This window comes from Gossypium hirsutum, chromosome D04 (assembly GCF_007990345.1).
Source record: "Gossypium hirsutum isolate 1008001.06 chromosome D04, Gossypium_hirsutum_v2.1, whole genome shotgun sequence".
NCBI lineage: Eukaryota > Viridiplantae > Streptophyta > Magnoliopsida > Malvales > Malvaceae > Gossypium > Gossypium hirsutum.
The window spans coordinates 14,792,034-14,819,541 of NC_053440.1; the positions used below are offsets into that span (position 1 = coordinate 14,792,034).

Below are 27,508 nucleotides of genomic sequence, written 5' to 3' on the forward strand. Positions count from 1 at the left end.
ATTTTGATAATTTTAGGAAGATTGTTTTAAAGGAAATATTTTGTATACCTCATTTTAATAGAAATTTAATTTCTGTAGCATGTTTATTTTATGAAAACTATATCGTGACATTTAATAAAGAGATTGTTATTCAAAAAAAATCGTTCTTTAATCTGTAATGGATGGATGGAGAACAATCTCTACTTTATCGAACTAAATAATTACTCGATGTTTCAAACTGAAATAGTGAATAAAAAGTTTAAAACTTCACACTCTAATAAGGGGAACCTATGGCACCAAAGACTTGGTCATATTAACCAAGAAAGAATCACTAGACTCGTGAAAGATAGTCCCTTAAGCATGCTTAAGGAAGTCAGTTTTCCATAATGTGAATATTGCTTGGAAGGTAAAATGACTAAGAGGTCTTTTAATGCGAAAGGTATAAGGGCCAACCAACCTTTATAACTTGTGCACACTGATACATGTGGTCCCAAAAGCATCAGTGCCCAAGAAAGTTATGATTATTACGTGACTTTTATCGATGACTATTCTCGATATGGATATGTGTATCTAATACACCACAAAAGCGAAATCTTTGATAAATTTCAAGAGTTTCGTGTAGAAGTGGAAAAACAATTAGGTTTATCCATAAAGAATCTTCGGTTTGACTGAGGTGGGGAATATTTGTCCGGCGAGTTCTTATGATGCCTCATAAAGAATGGGATTTTATCCCAGTTAACTGCGTCGGGCACTCCACATTAGAATGGTGTAGCTGAGAGAAAGAATAGAACCTTGCTTGACATGGTTCATTCAATGTTAAACTATTCACTACTCTCTACTTCCTTTTAGGGATATGCAATACAAATGACTTGCTATATTTTGAATGATATGTTAACCAAGTTAACTTGCAATACACCTTATGAACTATGGCATGGAAAGAAACCCACTCTAAATCACTTTAGAATATAAGGTTTTCCAGCACACGTTTTGGATAAGCATGTAAAGAAGTTGGATCACTGACATAATTGTATATGTTTGAAGGATATCCAAAAGGAATAAAGGGAGGATTATTCTACAATCTGAAAGACAATACGATTAAAGTTTCTACTCATGATACTTTCCTCGAGAAAAGCTACATGGATAACTTTAAACTTCGAATTAAAGTGGTACTCGAGGAACTTTTGGGAGTTTTAAAACAATCACCAAGTTTAATTCTCGAGAAAGTTGTAGAAAGACCTACAAATAATCAATAGAATAGGGGAATCCTTCGTAGTGGGAGAGTTTCTAAGAAACCGGGCTTCTTCATGTATGATGGTAGTATTTATAATACAAAAGTCAATCATGAGATGATGATCCACTCACTTATGAGGAAGCTATGCAGGACATTAATTCTAAGCTCTAAAAATAGGCCATGGATGCCAATATGGATTCTATGAAATTCAATACGATGTGGGAACTTATAGACTTATCGATTGGGATTAAACCCATAGGGTGTAACTGGATCTACAAGAAGAAGAGAAATAAGGAAGGGAAAGTGGAAACAAATAAAGCTAGACTTGTAGGGAAAGGTTATATACAGAAAGAAGGCATCGATTACAATGAGACCTTCTCTCTAGTAGCCATGCTCAAGTCTATCTGTATACTCTTATCCATTATCGCTGCTCTCGATTACGAGATCTGGCAAATGTATGTCAAGATAGCATTCTTGAATGGTTATCTTGATGAGACCATTTACATGGCTCAACCCACTAACTATGTTGTCAAACAAAATGAGCAAAAAGTTTGCAAACTACTAAGATCCATTTATGGATTTAAGTAGGTGTCTTGCTCATGGAATAACAGATTTGACCAAATGATTAAGACTTTTGGGTTTAAGCAAAACGCTGATAAAATTTGTGTTTATAACAGTATAAAGGATAAAATGTGTTCTTCCTCATTTTGTATGTCAATGATATTCTACTTATCGAAAATGATATAAGAGAATTGTCATCGGTTAAATTATGGTTAGGTCAATAGTTTAGCATGAGGGACTTGGGTGAAGTTAGTTATAATCTTGGAATTTAAATTCTTAGGGATCGAAAGAATAAAATGATAGCTCTATCATAAGCTTCATACATCGATAAGGTACTAGAACATTTTACAGTGACTGATGTGAAGCCAGGCGCTCAACCAACTGCATCAGGTTTTCATCTTTTTTCAGATGATTGTCTTAAGAAAGTAGAAGGAAGAGAGCATATGAGTAAAGTTTCATATGCTTCAGTAGTTGGAAGTCTTATGTATGCAATGCTTTGCACACGTTTAGATATCTATTTTGTAGTAGGAATGGTTAGTCGATATCAGGCAAATCCTGGTCTCAAGCATTGGCAAGCTGTAAAGCATATATTAAGGTATAGTAGAGTTTCGTCTTGTTCAAATGTCAAGAAGATTTGGGACAAGCTTGAAGTCACCCATGAAGGCACTAGCCAAGTAAAGAAGCCTAAACTTGGAATCCTTACAGTAAACTATGAAACTTTCAAGTTGAAGCCCAAAAAGGATATCAATGAGATGTTTGATCGGTTTACAATCATCATAAATAGATTGAATTATTATGGAAAGACTTATCCAAATGAAGAGGTGGTAAGGAAAATGCTTCAAAGCTTACCTACATCATGGGAAGCCAAGGTGACCGTAATTGATGAAGTAAAAAAATTATAAACTTTGACATTGGATGAGCTCATCGGTTCTTTACTTACACATGAGATGAGACTCAACAAAAGGGGTGAAGAAGAAAAAGTTATGAAGAAGAATGTTGGTATTGCTTTAAAATCCACCAAAAATAAAGATTGTGAATCAAGTGAAGAGGTAGATGAAGACAAAGAGATAGAGATGTTTGCTAAGAGATTCAAGAGGTTCATGAAGTCCAATAAAGGAAGAATATTTCAAAAGATGGAGGAATTGAAGCTTGAATCTACTAAGAAGAAAGATCCCATTATTTGCTAGGAGTGCAAGAAACTGAGACACATCAAGTATGATTGTCCTCAACATAAAAAAAAGGGTCTAGCAAACAAAAAACCTATGTTGCTGCTTAGAGTGATGAGGATTCATCCGATGATGAAGATTAAGAAGTAGCCAACTTATGCCTTATGACCATCAATGATCTTAAGGTAACTTCTAACTCATCTACTTTAAATGATTATTCTTGTGATGAATTGCAATATGCCTATGATGAGTTGGGTGTGGAATTTGAAGTCATGATGTCAAAACACAATAAAAATGTTTCAAAATTGAGAAATGAAAATGACTTACTTTCCAAAACCAATAATGAACTTGAAGAGAAAGTAAACAAAATGCAAGAAATTATTAATGACTTTGAAAAGAAAAATTTAGACTTGCATAATTTATTCTAAAAAGTTCATGAGAATCATCAAAAGCAACTTGAGTTGCTTAAGAGTGAAAAAGCTCACTCTAACAAAGTTTTTCAAAAAGGAGAAAATTCAAAACAAAAATTTGTTAAAAATAGCTGTACTTTCTATAAACATAGAGGTCCCTCAAGATTTTACAAGGGAAAACTTGTTAAGAGTGTATGGGTCCCTAAAGGACTTAGTGCTACTTAAGACAAGGAAGCTCTTTCAAAATGGATACCTAAAGGGACTAGAATTTTGAAAACTAATGCTTATGGACCCAAAAGAAATTAGGTACCAAAAACTTAATTCTATGTTTGTAGGTAAGGTGCATTGTTTCAAGGTGAACAAATGCAAGTTCTATTTGATTGCACCTTAATGTTATTTGGTATGGTAGTTCATTTGTTCTTTATTTTTAATATCTATCTTTGGACTAACCACATTCGTTTCTTTTTAAGTTTTACTTGATTATTTTTTATATAAAAAAAGGGAGAAAAGAAAGGTAAATTTTATGGTTGATTAATTGCTTATATGCCAAGATTAGTGACCAAATTTTCAAAGCAAAATGAATGTCAAATTTATGACAGCCACATCACAATCGACTAAGAGGAAAATCGCCCCAATTGGCTTGATATTGGTTCAAATCCAATTCATGAGATGGCAGTGATCTTTAGCTGGTCATGGCCATAAGATGCTATTTTTCTCGGATTCATTGGAACCTTCTTTTTATTTTAACAGCGACACTCCCCAGGAAAGGGCTTTAAAAATAGTACTAGGAACCAAAAACCAGACGGAATAGTAGGTATAAAGTAAATTGCCCAATGTTTCCAAATTAGTCCAACTTCGTACCTTTACGGCATAAACCGTATATCTCAGAGAGGTCGTATTTCTTTGGGTTGGTAGTAATGGAATGGTTTCATTATCTAAAATGAAGAACATTTCCCACCAAAAGATCAGTCCAATAATACCACTCACTGGTAAATAGCGCAATACTTCTTCGTGAATCTCCGCTATTTGAATATGGAACATCATAACAACGAATAGGAATGAAACGGCTATAGCTCCTATATGAACTACTGGGAAGATCATAGCGGAGAAGTCGAGACCTAACAAAAGAAGTAAACTTGAAGTGTCGCGAAAGACTAGGATGGGAAACAAAACAGAATGTACCGGATTTTTAGCACGTGCAACCATCAAACCAGAGACCAAAGCAGGGCTCGACAAAATAGAAAGTATCATGGTACGTCGTCCTTCCCTGAAATGGAACTTTCATGCTGGAGCAAGAACTAGCATGAAAGTCGATCTATTACGACCAGCGCGGTTGTTCGTATTTCATTTTCTTTTTCCCTTAGAAAGCACTCACTTTGTTACTTACGGAATCTCAAATCTTTCTCGACGCCGAGAATTTTTTATGTGTCTAGGTCGATCAGAGGTTCGGCTTGCTTCTCCCCCTAGGGGAGCAATCTATTCAAAAAAAAATACCAAATATTTTGTTATATCAAAAAGGGGAGATTTTTAAACTAAGCCTTATTTGATAATATGTTTTGATATAACAAATTAAAGTGTTTTTGAATAAAATTTAAGTTGAACAAATTGATAAAATCAAGTTGAAATGGTTTCAATTAAATCAAACATTTTCAATTATGTTTTAACTATTTTCAAACAAGTTTGTATTGCTCCAAGACAAAAGGTATCGATACTTTTTGTAAAAGTATCAATACCTTTTACCAGGTATCAATAATTTTCCTTTGGTATCGTTGTAAACTAACTTTAAAGGTCACTGAATCAAGCATTAAATGCTAAAAGTATCGGTACTTGTAGAAAAAGTATAGATACCTTTTATTGCGGGTGAATTAAATAAACTAGTATTTTCATCCCAACGGCTCTATTCACTCTCACAACAACCACAACGATTAGAAATTAATTAGAGGGTAGAAATATCATCTTCTAAAGGTCCAACAAAATAAGAGACATATGAAAAGCTTAAAGATCAATCAAAACAACCTAAGAGCTTAATTCTTTCATACATTTTCTTGTAAACACTTGTGAGCTTTCATTGTATTCATTTAACTCAAGTGTTCTTCTTTGTATTAGTGCTTATTGGCAAACATTCTAATCTTATAAGGATTATTTCTTAGTTTGCTTATTTGTTCTCTTTAAGTTGGGGTTAATTCTTAAGGTTTGGGTAGAAACCTTAAGGGAGTGCATCTTAAGATTTTGGGGCATAAATCTTAAGAGAATTGTAAGGTTAAACATTGTCCTCAAAGATTACTAAATTAGTGAATTTGGGAAAATCCTTTGTTGTGGTAAGCTAAGGTAGTAAAGTAGGCAATTGGGGCTGAACCACTACAAATCCTTGTATTCTTTGTTGCACAATTTTTATTGTTTTCACCACAACATCTCAAAGGCCAATTCAACTTCCCTATCTATGATCTCGAGTTGATCCTTTCGAGTTAACACCTTAAAACAAAAAAAAAACCCTTATTTTTCTTTCTCAATAAAAATAAAAGTATGTTGTAACAATTATGTTTATTTTAATATTTTTTAATATTAATTTATTTTAAATACAATCCAATTATTTACATTATTTTGAGTATTTTTTAGGTTAGAATAAATGTAATCGATAAGGTAAGTGCCTCCAACCGATAGAATTTTTTTTAATTTAGTATTTTGTTTTTATTAATTATATGTTTAATGTTATTTGAAAACACGAATAAATGATATGTTAGTGATGAATGTTATTATAATTATATAGTAATTACCAAATAATATTAAATTTACGTATTTATTTATTTAGATGAAATAATTATTGTAATATATATGCAGTAAATATGAGAAAAGGCTCAAAAAAATATTATTATATAAAGGTTTATATTTATTTATTTTAACTATAGAAATATAATTAAGTAATTGCGGGTTTAGGTTTAAGGTTTTTATGTTAAGTTAATATTTGTGACGTGAAAATATTTATTTTTATGTTAATCAAAGAATTTATGGATTTATTTGTAAATATTTAAGTAAATGTTGTATATATTTTTCTATTTAATTTGGAATTATTATATATTTATGTACGGTTTGAAAAATGTTTTTCTAATGTTTGTGGTTTTGTGGAATAGGCTTAGCATATAACATTGATACGATTGCGTCACGTGTCTTATGACCTTGTGCATGCGGTAAATTTAATTTATTAGTTACAATATTTTGAATTTTTGTTTGAGTAAATAAATTAAACCTAGTTGATCGCATCCCCCACAATCGGTGTGAATCACTTTTGGTTTGGTTCGATAGATGACTGAATTTGTGGATATTTAAATGTTGTCAAATTTGGAAATATGGTAAACATAAGGCCTGATCAAATTTACTCAGAGTTGATTGCTGCGTTGGTGGAATGGTGGCGATCGGAAATTTATACTTTTCACCTACTATGTAGGGAGTGTACCATCATCTTTCAAGACATCGCACTCGTACTTGGGATACCCATTGATGGGTTGGTCATATCAAGGGCGACGAATATGAAAATTAATGATGTATGTGAAACTTTCCTTGGAATAGTTTCTTCGACTTTTAAAATTAATGGAATTTTCATCTTAAACACATAGTTGAATGAATTTCTTAAAGTTTTATCGAAGGATGCATCGAAGATAAACATCTATTCTATAATTTCTTAATTTATCTACCAAACTGTCAACATTAAGAACTTTTTCACATAACGAATTAATCAAGCCATTTTTTTTGTGCATTAAACATTTAGAAATTACACTATACATTTATGTCTCATTGTATTTATTATAACATATATACTAAAATCCTTCTCCCTAAACCATAAATCATTTCACACAAATTATTTCACATGTTATAACCTTACAAATTAATGTCACAAAAATCACAAAATATCATTTTATTCATACACCCTAAACCCTAATACAATTATGTTGTAAGGTTTGCTTACCTTTTTTGCCTCTTCTAAATACAAACCTGAAAAAAAAAAGAAATTATTTCAATCAATTTTTCTATAATAACCCACTCATTTGAATATATGCATAATTAAAATTTTATTATTATCGAATAATGTGGGTTAATCTCAAAACTTTTCCTCTCCTCTTTTAAGCACTTTTTTCTCCCTATTGTTATTTTTTTCCTACAAACTAGTTCCCAAATTATTGGAGTATTTATAGACACCAAATGCTGGCTTGGTATGAGGTTCCTAACTGCTAGTCATGTCGAAAGTAAGGGAGCAAAGAATCTTTGTTGACTCAGAACTCTAAATCGCCATGACGATTGGAGATTTGAAGTTTGAGACTGCAAAGATTCTTTACTCTCCTGCCCCCAACATGGCTAGGCATTAAGCTCTCAAGTTGTCATGTCGATCGGAGATTTGTGAATCCAATGTCCTAGTCAATTGCCACAATTATTGCATTGTATTCAACCCAAATCGTCATGGTCATTGGCAATTTGAGGTCCCCATATCCAATCACATATTATTTTTGTAAATATTTTTTATATTATTTTAATAAATAATTTTTTTCTATATTGTTGCCGCAAAAAAGCAAGGAAAAAAAACAAAAAAAAGTGAAAAAAATATGGCGGGTTGAGCCAAGCTTGAAAAATCAATATTTTAATTAGGCTGTGTTTGATCAAGATAACAGGTCCATATTTCGAGTTGAGATTGGACTTTGACAAAATGTATTATTATCTTACTTAATCATAAATTGAATCTAGTCCAATCCGACCCATGAGCAAATCAACTTTTTTTTTATAAAAATTAGATAAAAGATTTATATTAATCAAGTTTTGAAACTTAGATATATCAAAAACTAAAAACTAAAACATTTAGTAGAATAAATTTCATAAATTATAGAGTGTGAGGGAGGGAGGTGTCTGAATGAAGAATATATAACTATAGGATGAGATATAATATTAAATTTATAAAATTATTAGTGATGAATAAACACAGTCTTACCTAATAAAATATAAATTGGTTTCAATATTTAATTTGATATTCAAACTAAACAATATCATGTAGCTCAGTAAATATTTGACATGTGTGATATAAAAAAAAATAGGTACTTAATTGAGATAAAAGAAAAACTCAAATACTAAACTAAATTTTGAAGTCAAACCCAAGTATCAATTTGAAAATTTTCAGGTACCAAATAGTATATTAACCCAAATGAAAATAAATAAGCGAAGAAGAAGAGCTTTGGCGGGAAAATGGTCGTCCCTGTTTAAGGATGTGGTGGGTGGGTGATGCTGAATTAAGATCTAAGTTGGAAGGAAGCTTATGAACTGAAAATGCCTCCCAAAACCAGAAGGAAGCTTAACCCTTCTTCATCAAAGAAATCTAATGTTCCCAATAATCAATCTCAAGTTCAACCCTCCAAGTTCGGCATCCAACATTTCTTCGAACGCCATTCCCAAAACGCTCTTCTAGCTTCCCAGAAACTCAATCATCTTTCTCCTCCTCCCGCACCCCCTTCCGCTACCCCTCCCACCAATCCTATTCCTCTATCCTCTCCCAAATCAAATGCCGCTTCCAACGGCGTCGTTTCTGTATCCCCAAACCCTAACCTCCATCCCAATTCCTCTCCGGCAATGGAGGCTGCTGACGAGGTATCACCTTTGGTCTCCAAGTCTACCTCTCTGAAGCGTTTCAACTTTTCCCCTGGAATGGTAAACTATTTCTCACTCGCCTTCTTTTCCTTTTTCCTTTTCTTTCTTTATCTTCGTCCATTGAACTAACGGCGACAATTGGAGTTGTAGTTGATAAAGCAGAGTCAAGATGATGGAGGGGATGAGGTCACATGGAAGATATCTCCGGTCAACGAACGTCTTCTAGCAGTCTCAAAGCACACCCCTGTATTACCTGATTCCTCAAAGCACAACTCTTTCTCAATACACCAATGCTCTCAGACCAAGGCATTTTCCTCACCTCCTTTTTCAGTTGCTCTAAGCACTTTTATTCTTACAATTCTTTACAAAAACAAAACAAAAACCAATGCATTTCAGGGTATAAATACGGCTGCTAAGGTTGACAAATGGCTCTCGTCGCCGTCCCCCAAAGGCAAAGCTGATAAAAAGCCTTTGCTTCAGGCCAACAGGATTGGGTTGAAAAGATTGAACCCTTTTCAGGATAAAGAGGTCGGTGACAGCATTGCTGATGAGAATACTTGTTTGTCAAGTAGACAGACTCCATTCTGCACTCCACCATCTCTACCATATTGTCCTGATAAGGTAATTGGTTAATGCATTATAACAATGTGAAATGGGGTTCTGTAATTTGACTCCTCCCTTATTTTTGTCTTAACTGAAATGCAGCTTGCCAATGGTGTTGCATCTCATCCCCTGGGTTTGAAGCAGCACAAGAAGGTTTCACGCTTTCTTTTTCAATATTCATCTCTTTATCTTAACAGATTTCCATTCATTTCTTTCATATCTGATTATCATTTAACAGAAGTGGACATTTTCTTAATACTATGTTTTACTTTTAGGTATACATATTGTTGTAGCATAGATTACCAAAAGTTTCTGCATAACTCAAATGACATATTCCTTTTTACATTTTGTATTTCAATTATCTTCCTGTTTTCGCTTTTTTTTTTTCTTATAGTTCATCTCCATTTGGATATTTTTCTTTTACAGGCATTGCTTGAACTTCTAGATCAAGTAGAAGATGTAATTTCTGTTGAGGATTTTGTATCCAGTGAATCAGAGCCATATTCATCAAAAGCGCAAGAGGGACAGTCCAAAGAAATTCCTGTAACAGTTGATTCTATAGGAAATGATGTGTTAATGGGCACAACAAACAAAGTCTCTGGGACATCTTCTAATGGTTATTTCCTAGTATTGGAGGTATGCTTCTTCCCCTCCCCATTTTTAGCAAGTTATGTATGAAGGAAACAATATGTTCTTTGATACTGATATTGTTGCAAATATATCTCTGCTGAAGGTATCTGAGAAGCAAACTTTTCCAGAGTCTGGTGGCTCTCAATGCCCGTATAAGGTTTTTGCTGTGCCTTAATCACAAACATCTTAATAATTCACTGGATTGTTGAGGGAACTAATAGCATTTGCTTCTCAGGTTCTTCGCTTGGTAAATGAGAAAAGTGGGGAAGAGCGTGCTGTTTATTTGTGGGAAGAGTGGTATGTTGTGCAAAGATCTTCCTTTTCACATTCAATAAGTTTAATGTTATTTTCAAATGACAAAATCAGTTAGCTTTTATTTCACTAAGGTTGATTTCTGCCCAGTAATATGCTGAAGTGCACCTTTTCATACCATCTCCACGTTCTTACAGCTTTATTAGTAAAATTGTCCAAGAAAGCTCTGTTGTAGATGTAATAGGCTAAATAGTGCCAAGGCTTTACTAAGGTTGGCTAATTTCATGTGTCTGCTCTATGCTCTTGTTCACCTATCTCTAGTGGCTTTTGGCTTGGTTCTGAATCAGTCTTTCTATTTTAATGGTTACCATGCACTTGATCTTTTGATGTAAACCTTATAGTTTGTTTTAGTTTGTGCCTTCCCAATTGTTGATGGTTTACTGCTGGTAAGATAATGTTTCTCACCGTTCCTTGAAACAATTACCTCAGGTCCTACAGTGTCATTGCCCCAGGAGACACTGTGAATGTCATTGGTGAATTTGATGAAGAGGGAAAGTGTAATGTGGATCATGAAAATAATTTTCTTATCGTTCATCCAGATATTCTGGTCTCTGGAACTCGGGTAAGTGTCATGCAGTTAAACCATGTAACTTTTTTCTTATGGATTTTGTAATCATGGAAAGTCTCAATCACCTTTATTACATCAATTTTAGTTGTCTTAATCCCTGTGGGTATCTAAAACCACATTTTGGTTTGCTTTCTAATAATATAAAAAAAGGTGGCTGGCAGTTTTAGTTGCCCAAGGAGAACTGTCCTAGATGAGAGACTACGATGCAATGAGCATTCGACTGCAGCTCTTATTGGCATCTTGCTCCACCAAATTTTTCAGGTCTTGTGATAGGAAAAGCTCTTCTATGATGTTAAATTTTCTAGTAGTCCATATGGATTTCTCCATCAATAAACTAGCTTCCAAGAATTTCTTAACTGTCTACATCTCAATTTTCCTCGTTTTATTCAGGCAGGACTTATGAAAGAGTCCCCTACAGTACACTTTTTGGAAGAATATGCAAGAATAGTGCTCCAGAAGAACATGGAGAGCTTATATGCATGTGGAGGTGGAGATTTAGATAAATATTACTTTACTATTTTCCAATTTTCTGCTGCAAGATATTTTAGGTTCTTCATCAGTCCACTGCACTTGTAAAAATCTTATTAATGTTCCATTAAGTCTTGTTTAATGTTCCAATGACATATTAGCAGTAGCTCTTATGAACCATTATCTGAAATTCTGATAACTGGTTTTATGCTTCATTGCAGTAAATGAAAATGAAATATATAAAACCTTGACTGAAGCTATTCCGAAACTAGTAAATTGGATTGCTCTCTTCAAAGATACGCAGGTGAGCTGACATTTTCTCTTTATTGTTACTTTTTCTTGTTACCTGGCCAGTGTATAACTCCAGGTTTTCTTCCACCCTTAAATTGTTGAAGACCCAGCGTCTTATTGCATAAAGGTGTTCTGACTTTGCCCCTGCGGCAAGTTCTAGATTTATGGGAGGTTGGGTTGGGGGGGGGGATGGGCAGGTATGTAGATGGGGAAGCCTGGCTGCTTCATCATGTGGGTTGGTGACGACCAGGCTGAAGAGTGGCTGTAAATGAATATGCTTTTGTGATTGTATTCGTATATATAGACATGTATATATGTATCCATATGCATATATGTTACAGGTATATTTCTTGGAGGTTGATGTACTAGGAACCTTACACTTCATCTTGTAATGAATTAAATAAAATATCTTTTTTGCATATGAGATGGAGCACTGTATGATAACTTTGTATTCTTGAGTTAATTTTACTATCAGCAGGAGCCGCAAGTTCCCACTGTAGATTTTGGATCTGATAATGGGGCAAAAAAGGTTAAAGTTTTAGAGGTTAGCATCTCCCTCATTCTCTTTTGCACATGATTCCTTAATGAATTTGATGTAGCTTGACGTTGGTCCCTCAGAGAAGAAAAACATGCATTTACAGATGTGCATGCCTTTTGGTATTGTCATTTTTAAATGACAAGCATATCTAGCTATTCATGTTTGCCCACTAAGGTAACCTGAAAATTCATGGCATACGGTTATGCTCACTACTCAGTGTTGAAGATATGTGTGATTTTCACCTATTTTTGCTTTTCTATGTTTTTTGGCTTATTGTTAGCTTGATTTCTGATTCTGGGCCTCCAAAAAGTTTCATTTTTACGAAGTTTGAACTTGTAAAATGCGTATATAAGGACTTCATTCTAATTGTAGGTAATTGATATTGAGGAACTGGCTTGGGCCCCGAAGTATGGTCTGAAAGGAATGATTGATGTTTCAGTCAGAGTAAAGGTTGACTCAGGTGGAAAAGAAGGTGATGAGAAGATCATGCCTCTAGAGTTTAAAACTGGAAAAATGGCTAATGGCCAGGCAAGTAATATGAAAAGCTACTCTATGTGGATTAAATCTTGGAATATGCACATTGCATTTTCTAAGCTACTTGGTCTCATTGTCCTTGTATGCATGCTTGTCATTTATGCAGGCATCCGCTGAACACTGTGCCCAAGTGATCTTGTACTCTCTTCTTATGTCTGAGAGGTATTGAAATCTTATTCCTTTTACTTCTCTTTTACCCTTTTTTGTGTTTCAGGTGCAGCAATGGTGAGGGGTTGTGCTGAGTAATGATAATTTTCTTCACTTTTTACTTGTTAGGTACCTAAAACATATTGATTCTGGTCTTCTATACTATCTCCAGTCAGATCAGACGCAAGTAAAGAAGCTACCTTCTGTCCTTTGCACATCTCTATTTTTCAGTGGCATTAAGCATCTGTTGGTGTTATGTGTAGGGGATTGTAGTTCGAAGGTCTGACTTGGTTGGGTTAATCATGCGTCGTAATGAGCTTGCACATGATATTCTTAAGGCATTAACAACACAACAACTGCCCCCCATGTTACAGGTTTGCTTGTTACTGAATTATTTGTACCATATATTTATAAACATTCTTTGATACGAATGAGAGGCTCTATGTTGTTATTGTAGATTCCAAGCATGTGCAAAGGCTGTAGGCATCTTGACGTTTGCACCCTTTATCATAAGGTAACCTTATTTCCTTATTGTAGTCCAGGGAGTGAAGTGCTGTCTCACCTGGTATATTAGCTGTAGCGATACCTGTTTCTTTTCGAGGACTATCCTGTCTAAATGTTGCATAGAAAGGTCAAAATCCTTAGAGAAAGGTTAAGCAGGATTTCCATTTCTGCTTCTATGGGCTGCAGTGCCTCATCCTGAATATCAAGTTTTTATCATTGGCTGATTTTGTTCAATTGCTGCAGGCATTTGGTGGGAATACAGAGAGTAGCGGATTAGGTGATATATTTGATTCACATGTACATCATTTTTCAAATGCTCATGGTGTTTTCCTCAGACATTGGGATCAGTTGATTGACCTAGAAGCTAAAGAGATGCAGGTGATTTGGTTACTCCAAAGCATCACTAATGGTAAACTGATAGTTTTTTAATCCTGAACTCTTTTTTTTCACTATTTCAGCTTGCAAAGAAAGAAATCTGGCGTTCTCATAATCTCAAGAACGAGAACTCTACTGGTTGCCTTTCTTCTCTTGTTCTTGATGAACTTCCACAACAGGGATCTCACAAAGAAAATAGATTCATCTATCATTTTGTCTGTCGATATTCGCCTACTAACAATTTAAGCGGATCTGATAGAAATTCTATTAGTGCTGCTTCTTCTCTGACCAAAGATTTGGATTGCAGTCTTAAAAGTGGAGATTATGTGGTACGATTTCTTGCATTTCTTTTGCTTCTGCTTTGTCATTCCTTTCTTCACATATTTAGTTGTTCCACTTTATGGTTATATAAAATCTTGCAATGGATATAAAAATGACTGTTATGATCATCGTGTTTGCTTTTGCTGGGAGGTTTTATGGTTTCAATTTTCTAACCTTCTTGTTACTATGATTCCAGCAAATTCTGAAACACTGTACTGTCCATGCTCTTCTGCTATACTTTGGTTGTCTTTGACTAGAATTGTAGAGAATGGAGAAATTTCTGGAACCATTAACCTTTTCTTGTAATATTAGGGATTGTGGTGGCTGTTGGCTCTAGAGAGACTGGTAACAGTAAATTTACATGTTTGTAGTATTGGTACTAATTTTAGCTTCTATCATTTGATACTTAGCTGTCAGAATTATCCATGTGCTATATCTAATTAGTTTTTCATGTATATATTTATTGCTTCATAATCCCACAGTAACCTGCTCTATATGGATATTTCTGATAGTGTTAGAGTCCTATAATAGCTGTAATGTTACCCCTAAATGTAATTAGAGTTATGCTTCAGGAACAAGAGTTAGTTGTATAGGTTATATTTTTTACTAGAATTGTCATGATCTCTTAGAGGGTACAGTTTTCATTGTTGAAGGAATCGATAATTACTTCAGTTTATATTTTTCTTTATGATCAGTCAATGAGCATTTCATAAATTCTGTTTTCCAATAAGTTCCATTTAACGTCTTATTATTAGCTTTTTTTTTGTTTCTTATACTGTTTTCGGTTTTTAGATACTTAGCACTGAATCTGGCTGTCAATTTGTTGCCACTGGGATCATTGTGGAGCTCAGCCCTGACCGTGTTTCCGTAAGCTTAAAGTTTCCTTGCTTAATAGTTATGCCTATGAAATTGACATATTAGCTGTAACCTCATCCACAAGATGTCATAGGATGCATGCTAAATTGGCTCAGAAATTAGTGATCCTTGAACATTCAACTTCAAATAGGGTCTAATGCCTGGGGGTTTGTCTTGTCTTTGGTGAAAGTCAGGTTTCTTTTTCTAAGGGCTTAAGGCTTCCAGGGGGTAACTTGTCTTCAATGCGAGAAAAACTACTCCAGGAGGTCTGGCGGATCGACAAGGATGAAATCATGACCTCCTTTTCAGTTATGCGGTAATTTCCATATCATAGTTAAATTTTGACTTCTTTTACTACTTCTTCTGTTCTCTTGTAACACCTGGACCATAAAGAGATGAGAAATATACTGTGTTTATGTTCATTATTTTTCCTTGTTATTGCTGAAGGTTCAACCTCATTCAAATGTTTCTAGACAATGAGCAAAGTTCTCATCTCAGGAAGATGATTGTTGACCTTGCGGTGAATGCTTCTTGCTCTCTTATATGGTTTTCTAGTGTTAACATTGTTTTTTCCTTCTATCATCTTTATTAGTATTGTTTTGCCTAGTGCAGGCTCCTAGATTTGACAGTGGATGCATATTCAGCCAAGACCCAGCAATATCTTATATCTGGTCCGAGAAGAGCTTAAATGATGATCAGCGTAGAGCTATTCTCAAGGTTTCAATATCCTGGTTAACAAGACATTTTGTTGAACAGAAGCATTCTCAGTTGACCTAACATTTTCTAAAGTCCATTGTTACTTATTCTGCAAATCCATTTTTTCCAGATACTTACAGCAAAGGATTATGCTCTAATTCTAGGAATGCCTGGAACAGGCAAGACATCTACAATGGTACATGCTGTAAAAGCCTTGTTGATGAGAGGTGCATCCATTTTGCTGACATCCTACACAAACTCTGCAGTTGATAATTTACTCATCAAATTAAAATCTCAGGTCCTCTTTATTCTCAGATTGTCTTGTTATGTTTTCAGGTGTTAGGCTTCCTGCATTACAATTCACTAAAGTATGCAATGCTATCCATTAGAATTCCGTTTTGCAAAATCAATGTGCATAAACCATAGCTACACAAGTTGGCAAAATAGGAAAGCATATTTCATGTGTCTGCATGTAACATGTACACTTTTTCTTTGTGCAAGTGTTATTTTGAGACATTGCTAGAAGGTAGTCTTTTGAAGGTTCTTTTTTATGTAAATATCATGTTGAAGTTGTAAAAATTCTATTCCTCAGTGTATAAGTTGGGTCATATTCTATCTTACAACTTTCCTTTTATGTTTGCTTTGCAAATGGATATTTGGCATTTTTGCTACATCTTCAAGGTTACAGACAACTTCCAGGATTTATTTTCTCTTTTGCCATCCAATTCTACTGTGGCCTCTAAAGCTAATCAGGAGGATTGCCTTATGACGAATACGCATGCTTTTATCATCCTTGTGATCTATTTGATATTAAATCTACTTGAGATTTCTTTTCTGTTCCACCAGTCTAATTGAAATTTATGTGGAAAAAAATGCAGGGCATTGATTTCGTGCGCATAGGAAGACACGAATCTGTGCATGAGGAAATTAAGGGGCATTGTTTTGCAGGTTGGAAAGTATATTATTATCGTGTTGCAGTCAGCATGCTACTTAGTGTCTTCTTTATGTAGTAAATTGTTTTTGTCAGGGATGAACATTAATAGTGTTGAAGAAATTAAACTGAAATTTGACCAAGTCAAAGTTGTTGCTGTCACTTGCTTGGGCATCACTAGTCCATTACTCTCTGGAAAGAAATTTGATGTATGCATTATCGATGAAGCTGGACAGACAACCCTCCCAGTATGTACTATTTCAAGTTTATGCATTTTGATTTTCATCTAGACTATGATCCATGTTCAATGATACTATATCGAGATTTCAAACATTAAGTGGTGGGAAAATAAATCCATGTTCAATTATACTAAATGTAGATTGCATTACCTAAAGTGGCAGGAAAATAAATGGTGGAAATAGAAACAAAGGCTTAGCCATTATTTATGGGGAAAAAATGAGGGTAAAACTGGAAAAGAAAGTAGGGAGAAAAGGCTAAGAGGATGCTAAAGTTGCATGATGAAGAATCTATATTTTGAGTTTTGTTGTCCCGAAAAGAAAAAACATGCTCGGCACAATTTCATTTTTTATTATATGAGGATGCTATCATGTTGTTCAGTATATTCTATAGACTACTTTTAGTTTCCAGGGATAAGAGGTGCTACTGTTTGTATTTAAAAAGCGGAAAGTCAAATGTTTTCTGGACTTAACTGTCAGTTGATGAAAGATCATGTCATATCAGGTGTCACTAGGACCCTTGATGTTTTCATCTACATTTGTCCTTGTTGGAGATCACTATCAACTGCCTCCCTTGATTCAGGTATGTATATATTTATCGTCAGCTCTAGCTATTTAACTTACTGGAGAAAATTTGAAGCTCTTTCACAGTGTAATGCCTATTGATTTCCAGAGTACAGAGGCTCGAGAAAAAGGAATGGGAATAAGTTTGTTCTGTAGGCTATCAGAAGCACATTCACATGCAATTGCACCATTGCAAAGCCAGGTTACCCCTTGAGATAATTAAAATTTTGTATCTCAATTCTTTGATATTTTATTATTGTCTGAATTTATTAATTCTTTTTCCTATAGTACCGAATGTGTCAAAGTATTATGGAACTGTCAAATGCCTTGATATACGGTGATCGATTGCATTGTGGTTCTCCTGAAATAGCTAATGCAAAACTCAAGTTCACAAAACCAATCGCTTGTTCATCATGGCTAAAAATTGTAAGAGTGGTTTCTAATTTCCTTGTTTATAACCTGTATTTGTTTTTATTTTTTTGAATCCTATGTGGTTTGTGCTAAGATTGCTGTTATCATCAAAATTCAACATTTTTGTGCTACTTAAAAATAGCATTTTCCTCTTACATTTCCTTATGGATGCAGGTTCTAAATCCAAGCAAGCCAGTCATTTTTGTTAATACAGGTTTGATAGTTATTTAATTTTACTTGGGATCTGTTGAATACTTGTATGTCTGAACCCTTACCAGAGTGTTTTCCATGTTTAGATATGTTGCCTGCTTTAGAGGCTAGAGACCAGAAAACTGTGAATAATCCAATGGAAGCTTATATAATTGCAGAGGTAGGATCCAAATTTGACTAAAATATTTGCCCGGAAATTATTCTTTTGTTGTTAATGTGACCGACCAGAATGCAACTTGATGCATGGGATGGCATGACATTTACTCGTTTCATGTAGATAACAGATGGATTAGTCAACAATGGAATTGAAGGCAAAGATATTGGCATCATTACACCTTATAACTCACAGGCAAGTTTCATCAGACATGCTTGCAAAGCATCCGTGGAGACGCATACTATTGACAGATACCAGGTTGGGCTGAAGTTTAGCAAGCCTTTATTATCTTGTCTTGTTGTGTCTTGGGTGCTATTATTAATTCTTCATATTAATGAGCATGTGTGTTTCAATTACCATTATTGTCCAGGGGAGAGACAAGGACTGCATATTAGTATCCTTTGTTAGGTCCAATGAGAATCCTAGAAGCTGCAGTGCTTCACTGCTTGCAGATTGGCATAGGATTAATGTTGCTCTTACACGACCCAAGGTATTATAGTTGTTAAAAATTCATCTTAGTTGCAAAGCAAACATTTAGTCTCTAAAATAAAATAGTATGGTTTATGATGGATTGTTGATTGTACAGAAGAAGTTGATAATGGTGGGGTCATGGGGAACCCTGTCAAAGGTTCCAATGCTTAAGCTTCTTATTGACAAAATTGATGAGCAATCTGGTATTTTGAGTTTGTCCAACGATGATTTCAACCACCAAACTTGGGCGCTTCAGAGATGCTCTTGGTCGCAGATCAGATAGTTAAGATTTTTGCCCTCTTGCATTTGCAAAACCAGGCATTTTGTTCATTAGTTTATTTTTATAAATTCAATTATTATTTTTATCTTTTAAAATATAAATATGAAAGCATGGCTTTTCCCTTCTCTTTTTGCACTAATACTCAAGAGGATATGAATTCATTCAAAAATGATTTAGATGGTTTCGGCTCACTAGCAAGGATGAGACTTTGAAGTCTTAGGTTAAAAAAATGGTTAATTTGGTTCAAGAGGTGGTAAATATGTAATAAATGAAATTAATTACTAAAAAGTGCTTGCAAAGAAGATTGATACAAGGTCGTGTGTATTGTTGGAAATAATCATATAAATTTTACATTGAGGATGAAAAAGAATGGTGAATTGATGTTCAACAATTACCATTTTTATCTTTTTTCTTAAAACATTTTCATAGATTTAGTTTAGTGTACATTCACCTTTAAAAATTTGTATTTTTAATTTAAAACTGAAGTGAGATTGTCAAAGAATCACCATTATACATTTTCTCTTCCTTTTTTGAAGTGTGCAAAAACATATACGACACGTCAGTTGACAGAATTAATGGGAAAACGTATCTTAAAACACTCAACATACACATTTCAAAGAGTAGTCAAATTATAATTAAGGGAGTAAATCTAACAAAAATGTATAGTACAGGGGCTTTTTTAAAATTTGACCTATAAATAAAAGCTAAAAGGATTTAAAACTCAGTTCAAGTAAGGGGAAAAATAATCTGACTTGAATATCGATGGCAGTGGCGTCAACAGCGAGCCTGCTCATAGCCCTCCAATCGGAGCGTCGGAAATCCAACGGTGCTCTTCCTCTCGTACTCCCTAAACCCACTTGGGTTGTCAGAACTGAGGTCAAACTTTTTTTTTATCTAAGTTTTAATTCACTGTCAAATTTCCTATTTCTCGTAGACTGACCTTTTGATGTTTTTATCAAGTATTGTTCTTGTTGCTATGTTTGTTTTAATTTTAGGTTAACGTTTCTGCTGATATTCTTTGTAATCATGTCCATGGTTAGATTCTATTGTTTATGATGCTGAAATTAATACACCTAATCAATTGCTGAGTTTCTGAAAATAATGTTGATATATAATTGCAGTCAAATGCTGGGCGAAAGAGGATGAGGAAGCCTGATCCACCGTGCGTTGTCTGCAAGGGGAGCGGCAGAGTTGATTGTCATTATTGTTATGGAAGAGGTCTTTCTCTCTCCTTTTATGTAATAATAATAATAATAAGAATCCTTGTTCGCCTTTTTAATTGACTGCTTTCTATGCTCTTTTAGCTCTATTACTTCGACCACCATATTTATATGCATCTCTTTTGTGATATCATATGATGCATTCCCTATTTCTGCTAAAAACTTGTAGGAAGGACAAACCAAGTTCATCTAGAGATGCTTCCCAAGGGAGAATGGCCAAAATGGTGAGGTATCAATATACATGTTAATATATAAGCTGCATACGGAGTGGTGGTAGGCAAAGGTGAACTTGTGTTGTGATTACTACTGGTGCAGGTGCAGGAGTTGTGGTGGCAGTGGCCTTAGCTACTGCTCTCGATGCCTTGGAACTGGGGAATACAGGTATATAATGGGTTTCCATTTCATGAAGACAGATGATGATGGCACCCAACACAAGAAGTATCAGATTGAAGGTGACTGTGATTCACAGGGTGCAGCCGACCGACTGCTGCGTGGAGAGCAGAGCGATGATTCAGGTAATGAGATATGAAGGAAGCATGTATTTGCACTACTATCCATACCAACTTTGTAACTCGACTGCTCTTTCGGCTATGCTATAGTCATAATTTAGACAAGTGACAACTTTGATTATTATTACCCACAATTACTCATAATATATAGTAACCCTATGGGTTTCTTTTTTCACTTTTGTATTACGGATAATGTCTTATAATGAGATAAGTTTTTAATATTTTCACTTATTTATAACTTTTAAGCTCTTAATATTTTTTATGTTTTCCCTTTAAAACTCAATATCAATGCTTAATGTTATTTTTTAAAAATATTTTCACATTAAGGTTTTTTATAATTAAACCATTTATATTTTTTTATAATTAAGATTATTTATAATTTTTTATATTTTCATTTTCAATCTTTGACGCATAATCACTTTTAATATTAATATTAAAATAAGGTATAACCCGCCATTCATTATTTTACAAACTCAAATTAAAAACGCTTTCTTTCTTTCTTTATTTTTATTTTTAATTATTTTAATTTCTTTTTCTATAAACATGTTTTATAAAATCAATTTATTTTTTTATTTTACGTAATTACTTTTAATAAACAATTTTAATTTTTTTTTCAAAATCAGGTTTAAATTGTTTTCTTAATTTTTTTCCCTAAAACATAATTCTAAAATAGTTTTTTAAAATTAATAATACATTAAATGTTTTTTCAATAATTAAAAATAGTTTTAAAAAATATTTTTTAAATTTCTATACAAAATTAAATACTTTTCAAAAACTTAATATTATCAATCTTTATTTCTAACTAAAATATTTGATAATCTGTGCATGGGAAGAAACTAGAGGTGTTCATCGCCCCGCCCGACGGCCCGCCCGAAATATGAGAGGGTTCGGATAAAAATATAGGCCCGAAATATGGGTTTAGGCAAAAAATGAGGCCCCTTTAGAAAACGGGCCGGGCCTCGGGCACCACTTTTTTAACCCGGGCCCGACCTGGCCCAAATATAATAAATATTTTTTTTTTATTTTTTTTATTTTAAAATATTTTTAAAACACTTTTTTATTTTTTTATTTTAAAAATAAATTTTTGGTGTTTATTAAAAAATGGGCCGAGCTCGGGCTTAGGAATTTTTCTCGGGCTGAATTTGGATAAAATTTCAGGCCCATATTTATGGCCGGGTCAAAAAAGTTTTCTGGGCCCAGCCCGAACCCGAGTTTTACCCACAACAATCTTCAACTTTCTCACCAAAAAATCGCTACTAACTTTTGTTTTTGGAGATTTACATTGTTGAAAGATATATATGTTTTTGATAAATATTGAAGGAGAACCTTTTTGTTATGAACGCTTTTTTTATTTATTTTCCTTGTTAAGGCTGTCGAGATTATATCCCAAACCGAAAAAGAATAAGTAGAATTTTTTAGATTTAGATTTTTAATATTTTCTCTTTCTATCATTTTTAAGTACATTTAAAGAATATTAACTAAATTGATAAAAATTGTAAACTAAAAGAGTTATTTTATCTTTTTATAATCTTAACATCAGTGACTTTTATAATTTGGTGTTCCTTCCCTATGTAAGAATAAATTGATCTAAGGCCTTTTCTTATTTATCAAAAAAATAACAAAATTAAAAAGATTAAAAAAAAAGAAAAAAAAAAGCAAGAACCTCTTACATATTTAACCCATATATTTGATGGAAAAAAAATACAACCATACACAGAATACATATAACCCAAAGAAGAGAAGAAAAAAATAATAGCATTCAATTGTTGCATTACATTCATTCAACAAACTTTTGTGAATAAAAGAAGACCACCTAACTACCCAATGTAGCATAGATAATGATTTGCAGTTCCATAACAAAATTCTCATAGCATGTGGAGAAATCAATCAATGCCCAAGGTTGCATAGGGTTCAAACCCTCCCTGCCAAACATAAATATTTCAAGTATCAATTAACTCTCCATACTCGAGATCAAATCAGATTAGAAAATGCCCATCATTAGATCAACAGAATTTAGAACATAACAGGCAAACAATAAGAAGCATTTCCATGTCTAAAAATACAGAATTTAGAACTTAACAATAAGAAGCAGGAGAGAAATAGGCGCTTTCATGGGAAGCTTTCAAGAAATCCTTTTAATGTTTTTAGTATAATAAAAGATACAGTGCATGATAGATTAGTTGGAAATAGGAAGATATTGAATGTTTCAAATTATATGATTAGGGAATGGGGATTTTAGTACCACTTTTTTGTAGCAAAGTTTAGCTTATTGGAATGAAATGAAATTTACTTATCTAAAAAAAGAAGCATTTCCATGTCTATGAAATAACTGCCAGGGCATAACTTTCTAGGAACCCTAGTGAATCTTTTAGATATGCAGCAGAGCAGATCTCATTCAATCACAGCTTATCAAGATTAGATATAGAGCAACATTAAAGCTTTATAAAAGAACTTGCAACAAATCAACACATGCATCGAGAGATGAAATTTTTTTGTTTTTCTACTTTCATGGATTAAATTGATTCTACTGCAAGGTGCTACTTACAGAGCAATCATCATGAACACGCCATATGGTCTCTCCCAGAAGGTTTGCCACAGAGAGGACAGTCAACTGAGGAAAATAGTTTTGCTCTGACACTGGGATGGTGTTTGTTATGATTACCTCTTGGAAAAGACCACTTGACAATCTTTCTATTGCAGGAGGACTGTGAAACCACACAAATGGATGAATACAATGATGAATATTTAAAAAGGCATTCTAATATGATAGGATATAGCAATTTTCCTTTTTTCTTTTTCAATCAACGAACATACAAACAGAAGAGGTTAGTTAAATAAAACTTTTGAGTTCATCCACAATGATCATTTCATAGTATATTTTAGAAGTTTCTAAATGTGATCTCCAACAGTCTGATTTCACTCTGACAAATGCATCACTTTTACACAGTCAAGAAATATAATCAGTTCTTTTAGCATTTTGAGGCTTCAGCATCTACCTATCAATTGCCTAAATAGCATGTCAAACATAATTCATTAATAAATCCCAAACTTTAGTAGTTCTCAGCGGGAATAAACTCCTAAAGCTGCTCCAAGAGCATTAACCAATTCAAGCTTTTAAGAAATGTCCAAAATCTTGCCCAGGCAAAATTGCTTAAACATGTATATAAGGAAGAAACTTCTGCTAGAAAGATTTAAACACTGATAAAGAACCACCAAGCATCACATACCTAAAAACAGCATGTGTACTACACGCATACACTTCCCGAGCCCCCTCTTGATGCAAAAGAGCTGCACCTTTTGCGATTGTTCCTGGGAAACCCACAATTTGATAGTTAACATTTAAGTAACTAGCATTCTCATCTTAACATTGATAAAGCAGAAATAATATATGGCAAGGCTAATATATCCTAATTTTTAGGATACAGTCGCACAGAAATATTATCCTAAATCACATTTTTTCCCCAAGAGATAAAGAGAATAATACCAGCAGTGTCAATCATGTCATCCACCATAACTGCAACCTTTCCTTTCACATCACCTATCAAATTCATGACCTATAAGATAATAATTGCATGTCAATTTGGAGTTCAACTTGAGAATAACAACATATTACTTTACAGCAAAAAGAGTGTAAAAGAAAAAAAAGAAGCTTGAGAATAGGAGCAAATAGTGGATTAAAGATTGGTATTCCAATCAACTTTCAAAAATTTTCCATATGCATAACAGGTGCACACAGCCACTACATTACATGATTTAAAAAGTTAATCTATTGACATGATATTAACCTCGCTTAGACCTTCTATATCATACCCAGATTTCTTTTAAGACTCATAAAAATTCAATATTCTATCAATAACCCCCCCCCCCAAAAAAAAAACCAAAAAGAAAAAGAAAAATTGATCAAACAAGACATTTGAAAAAGATAAACAATCTCCAGTCCTAACCAACTTGTATGCATAAAACAACTCCAATAAATTAGATCTCACCTCTGCAACATTATGCCCATGACGCCTTTTATCAACGATAGCAAGAGGTGCATCAGATAATTTTTTTGCAAAAGCACGTGCTCTAGCAACACCACCAACATCTGGCGAGACTACCACCAAATCATCAGAACATATTGTCTTGCTGGCAAGATAATCAAGAATCACAGGCTGGAATTGCGGAGAGAAATATTTGCTATGAGAAAAAAGTTCATACAGAAATGCTGACACACAACAGGCCAGCATCAAGAACTGATAGAGTAGATAAAGCTTATGCAATGAAACTTCATAAGTTAACATGAAAAACAGAACTTAAATACAAAAGAAACTCCTCATAGAAGGATTACATTTAGGCTTTTCATAAGTAATAAAATTTTAGATTCTTGAACCATACAATAAATGTGTTAAATAATCATGTGTAATGTTGATTTGTACCTCTAAACATAGAACACCAAAGGGATACAGATGGTATATGTAAAAATTACCTGCCCATAAACATGATCTACTGGGATATCAAAGTAACCCATGGATTGCCCTGAATGAAGATCACAAGCAAGAACACGATTTGCACCTGCTTCAGTAATCAAATTTGCTACAAGTTTAGCAGCAATAGATTCACGCCCCTGAGTCTGGAACAACAGAAGATAAAGTTAACCATTCAAACAGTACTATGCATTCAGTGAAGAATTTATATGCAGAGTAAAGCTATTATTTAAAGCTATGCCTTTTTTATTTATAGGACATCTGAAGTTTCGTAATAGGAAACAGAGTTCTTTCTTACTTTCTTTTAGATCCAGGGAAATGGTTAGAAGGGACGTTGGGATATTCTGCAAATGCCAATAAACTGTACTCAAAGAACCAAACCCCTAGGGAAATAATTCAACTAAATTGATTCTGTACTTCAATTCAATTAGCTTTTTTTTTTGGAATGAATATGAATCAAACAGAATTAGACTGCTTTCTATTGTTTAGAACAACAAGAAGGATGTAGAATCTTACAATATAAAACCAGAATGAATAGAATCCTATCACACGAAAGAAATGATTCCTTCCAAGAAAAGGAGTAAATAATAATTTAACTGGAAATCTGGAACTGAATTCTATATGATCAAGCATTCCATAGTAGGGCCAACTATTGAAGGAAAACAAAACAGTATGGCAAAATCTATTAATTGGGCGTAGTTGAGTTACCTTTCTGTCAGCCCTGGCATAGCCAAAATAGGGAATGACGGCAGTAATGTTCTTAGCAGAAGCCCTTCGACAAGCATCGATCATAATGAGAAGCTCCATAAGATTCTCATTGGCAGGGGGACAAGTGGGTTGCACAAGGAACACGTCGCACCCTCTCACACTCTCTTGCAACTGAACATAAATCTCACCATCAGCAAAACGCTTTATCTTGATTTTCCCAAGCTTCAGACCCATATAGCATGCGATTTCCTATCCAATATAGAAAAAGCAATACCGGGAATTACACAATTCATATTCCTGTATACCTAGATACTTATTAGATATCTAATCTAAACAATCAGAATGAAAGAAAAGAGAGGGTTGAATTGAATCTAAAACCTGAGCAAGAGCAGGATTAGCAGTGCCAGAAAATATACGGAGCCTAGTGTCGTGTTTGTTGATATCGTTTTGGAAATGGGAATTAGGGGACAAGAAGGTTGGAAACGCAGGATCAGAGGTGAGGAGAGGAAAGTGAGGCTTTCCATTTTCGAACTTCAAGGGCTCCACCAAGCTACACCTCTAGAAATAGGGAAACCCAGATTTTAGCTCCGGAAATTTTATTAGAAAATTAAGAAAAAAAATCAGCAGAAACTCATAATTCAGAGGAAAAGGAAACTCACGAAGCGTTGCCGGATAGGGAAGCGAGGGTGAGCCTTAAGGAGAGTAGCGGGGGAGATTAGAGGATTGGAAGAGCAGAGCCAAAGCAGAGATGACGACGCCATTCATTCACCTTTAATTTGTTTTGTTTTTCTAATAAAATATTTTTAGGGTTTAGGGATTCAAATGCTCATCTTCTTCGTACCATACTAATAATTCAACTGTGGAGTTGAGCTGGTGTGAGTGTTCTAGCGCTATGTGCTTGGCATAACTACTTGTCGACCCCAGAACTGGATATTTTTGTTCTTCGAGGAGCCTTTTCATTTTAACTGGAAAATTTTATTCAATTTAGGCCATGGATTTCCTAATGTGCGTTTATGAAAAAGTTATTTTAACCTTTCGACTAAAAATGAAAATGACATATTTTCTTGTCTAAGAAACATTAAAAAAAAAACTAAAGGTATGTGTGATAAATTATTGAAAATTTTCATTCCATTTAAAAATGAAAATTTGAAAATGAAAAATTTTAACATTTAACTTTTTTTAATTGTGTTTGATAGTCATATTAAATTTTTACTTAGTATAATTTTTTTAACAAAAAGTGTTGAATACGATTAGTAGCTACTTATCACTTAATGTTGAAACTATTAATTTTATTTTATTTTTATAATCTTATTTTTTAAATAAAATTATTTTTTGATGTTAGAGTTGTGACCCAAATTCATGTTAACGAAATAATAGAGTGACAAAATTAGGGGATACAGTGGCACAAGTAGAATCCATATAGAATTACACTTTGTCTATTTGACTTTGATTAGAATAAAGTTTTTCAACCTTTAAATAGATGTAGTCGAAACTCCTCTTGTATCATTTGATTTTCAACATTAGTGAATTTTCTTCT

At 33.9% G+C, this 27,508-nt stretch overlaps 4 protein-coding genes across 7 annotated transcripts; 2 read left to right on the forward strand and 2 right to left on the reverse strand.

Annotated features, from left to right (window-relative positions):
- Positions 1-4,085: 4,085 nt before the first annotated feature.
- On the reverse strand, positions 4,086-4,809 carry LOC121216088 (NADH-ubiquinone oxidoreductase chain 6-like). The gene has a single exon (XM_041091386.1). The coding sequence runs from the start codon at positions 4,596-4,598 to the stop codon at positions 4,086-4,088; it is 513 nt and encodes a 170-aa protein (XP_040947320.1). The 5' UTR covers positions 4,599-4,809.
- A 3,759-nt stretch (positions 4,810-8,568) lies between these two features.
- Positions 8,569-19,240, forward strand: LOC107948602 (DNA replication ATP-dependent helicase/nuclease JHS1). Of its 3 annotated transcripts, none has more exons than XM_041092029.1 (34): positions 8,572-9,029; positions 9,120-9,275; positions 9,366-9,590; positions 9,675-9,725; positions 9,999-10,208; positions 10,306-10,359; positions 10,438-10,499; positions 10,944-11,076; positions 11,233-11,343; positions 11,473-11,569; positions 11,772-11,854; positions 12,317-12,385; positions 12,752-12,907; positions 13,020-13,075; positions 13,190-13,247; positions 13,324-13,434; positions 13,518-13,574; positions 13,808-13,942; positions 14,023-14,268; positions 15,053-15,127; positions 15,310-15,431; positions 15,563-15,635; positions 15,728-15,832; positions 15,942-16,109; positions 16,690-16,759; positions 16,839-16,990; positions 17,484-17,561; positions 17,652-17,744; positions 17,831-17,968; positions 18,128-18,167; positions 18,250-18,323; positions 18,441-18,575; positions 18,688-18,807; positions 18,904-19,240. In XM_041092029.1, exons 1-34 carry the CDS (start codon positions 8,652-8,654, stop codon positions 19,069-19,071), a joined length of 4,059 nt encoding a protein of 1,352 aa, XP_040947963.1. In that variant the 5' UTR covers positions 8,572-8,651; the 3' UTR covers positions 19,072-19,240. The 3 variants fall into 3 exon arrangements, with proteins under 3 accessions (XP_040947964.1, XP_040947963.1, XP_016738706.2); XM_016883217.2 differs by having other exon boundaries at positions 12,320-12,385; XM_041092030.1 differs by lacking the exons at positions 18,688-18,807; positions 18,904-19,240 and having other exon boundaries at positions 8,569-9,029; positions 18,448-18,575.
- Positions 19,241-19,735: 495 nt separating this feature from the next.
- LOC107948613 (uncharacterized) lies at positions 19,736-20,972 on the forward strand. The gene is made up of 4 exons (XM_016883233.2): positions 19,736-19,944; positions 20,190-20,286; positions 20,458-20,512; positions 20,604-20,972. Exons 1-4 carry the CDS (start codon positions 19,831-19,833, stop codon positions 20,815-20,817), a joined length of 480 nt encoding a protein of 159 aa, XP_016738722.1. The 5' UTR covers positions 19,736-19,830; the 3' UTR covers positions 20,818-20,972.
- A 1,491-nt stretch (positions 20,973-22,463) lies between these two features.
- Positions 22,464-26,999, reverse strand: LOC107948609 (ribose-phosphate pyrophosphokinase 1). 2 transcript variants are annotated; one of them, XM_016883224.2, is made up of 9 exons: positions 26,631-26,999; positions 26,350-26,529; positions 25,972-26,220; positions 25,266-25,409; positions 24,784-24,951; positions 24,282-24,351; positions 24,025-24,106; positions 23,343-23,502; positions 22,464-22,719 (listed from the first exon to the last, which is right to left on the reverse strand). In XM_016883224.2, exons 1-9 carry the CDS (start codon positions 26,730-26,732, stop codon positions 22,681-22,683), a joined length of 1,194 nt encoding a protein of 397 aa, XP_016738713.1. In that variant the 5' UTR covers positions 26,733-26,999; the 3' UTR covers positions 22,464-22,680. The 2 variants fall into 2 exon arrangements, with proteins under 2 accessions (XP_016738713.1, XP_040947965.1); XM_041092031.1 differs by lacking the exon at positions 23,343-23,502.
- Positions 27,000-27,508: the final 509 nt, after the last annotated feature.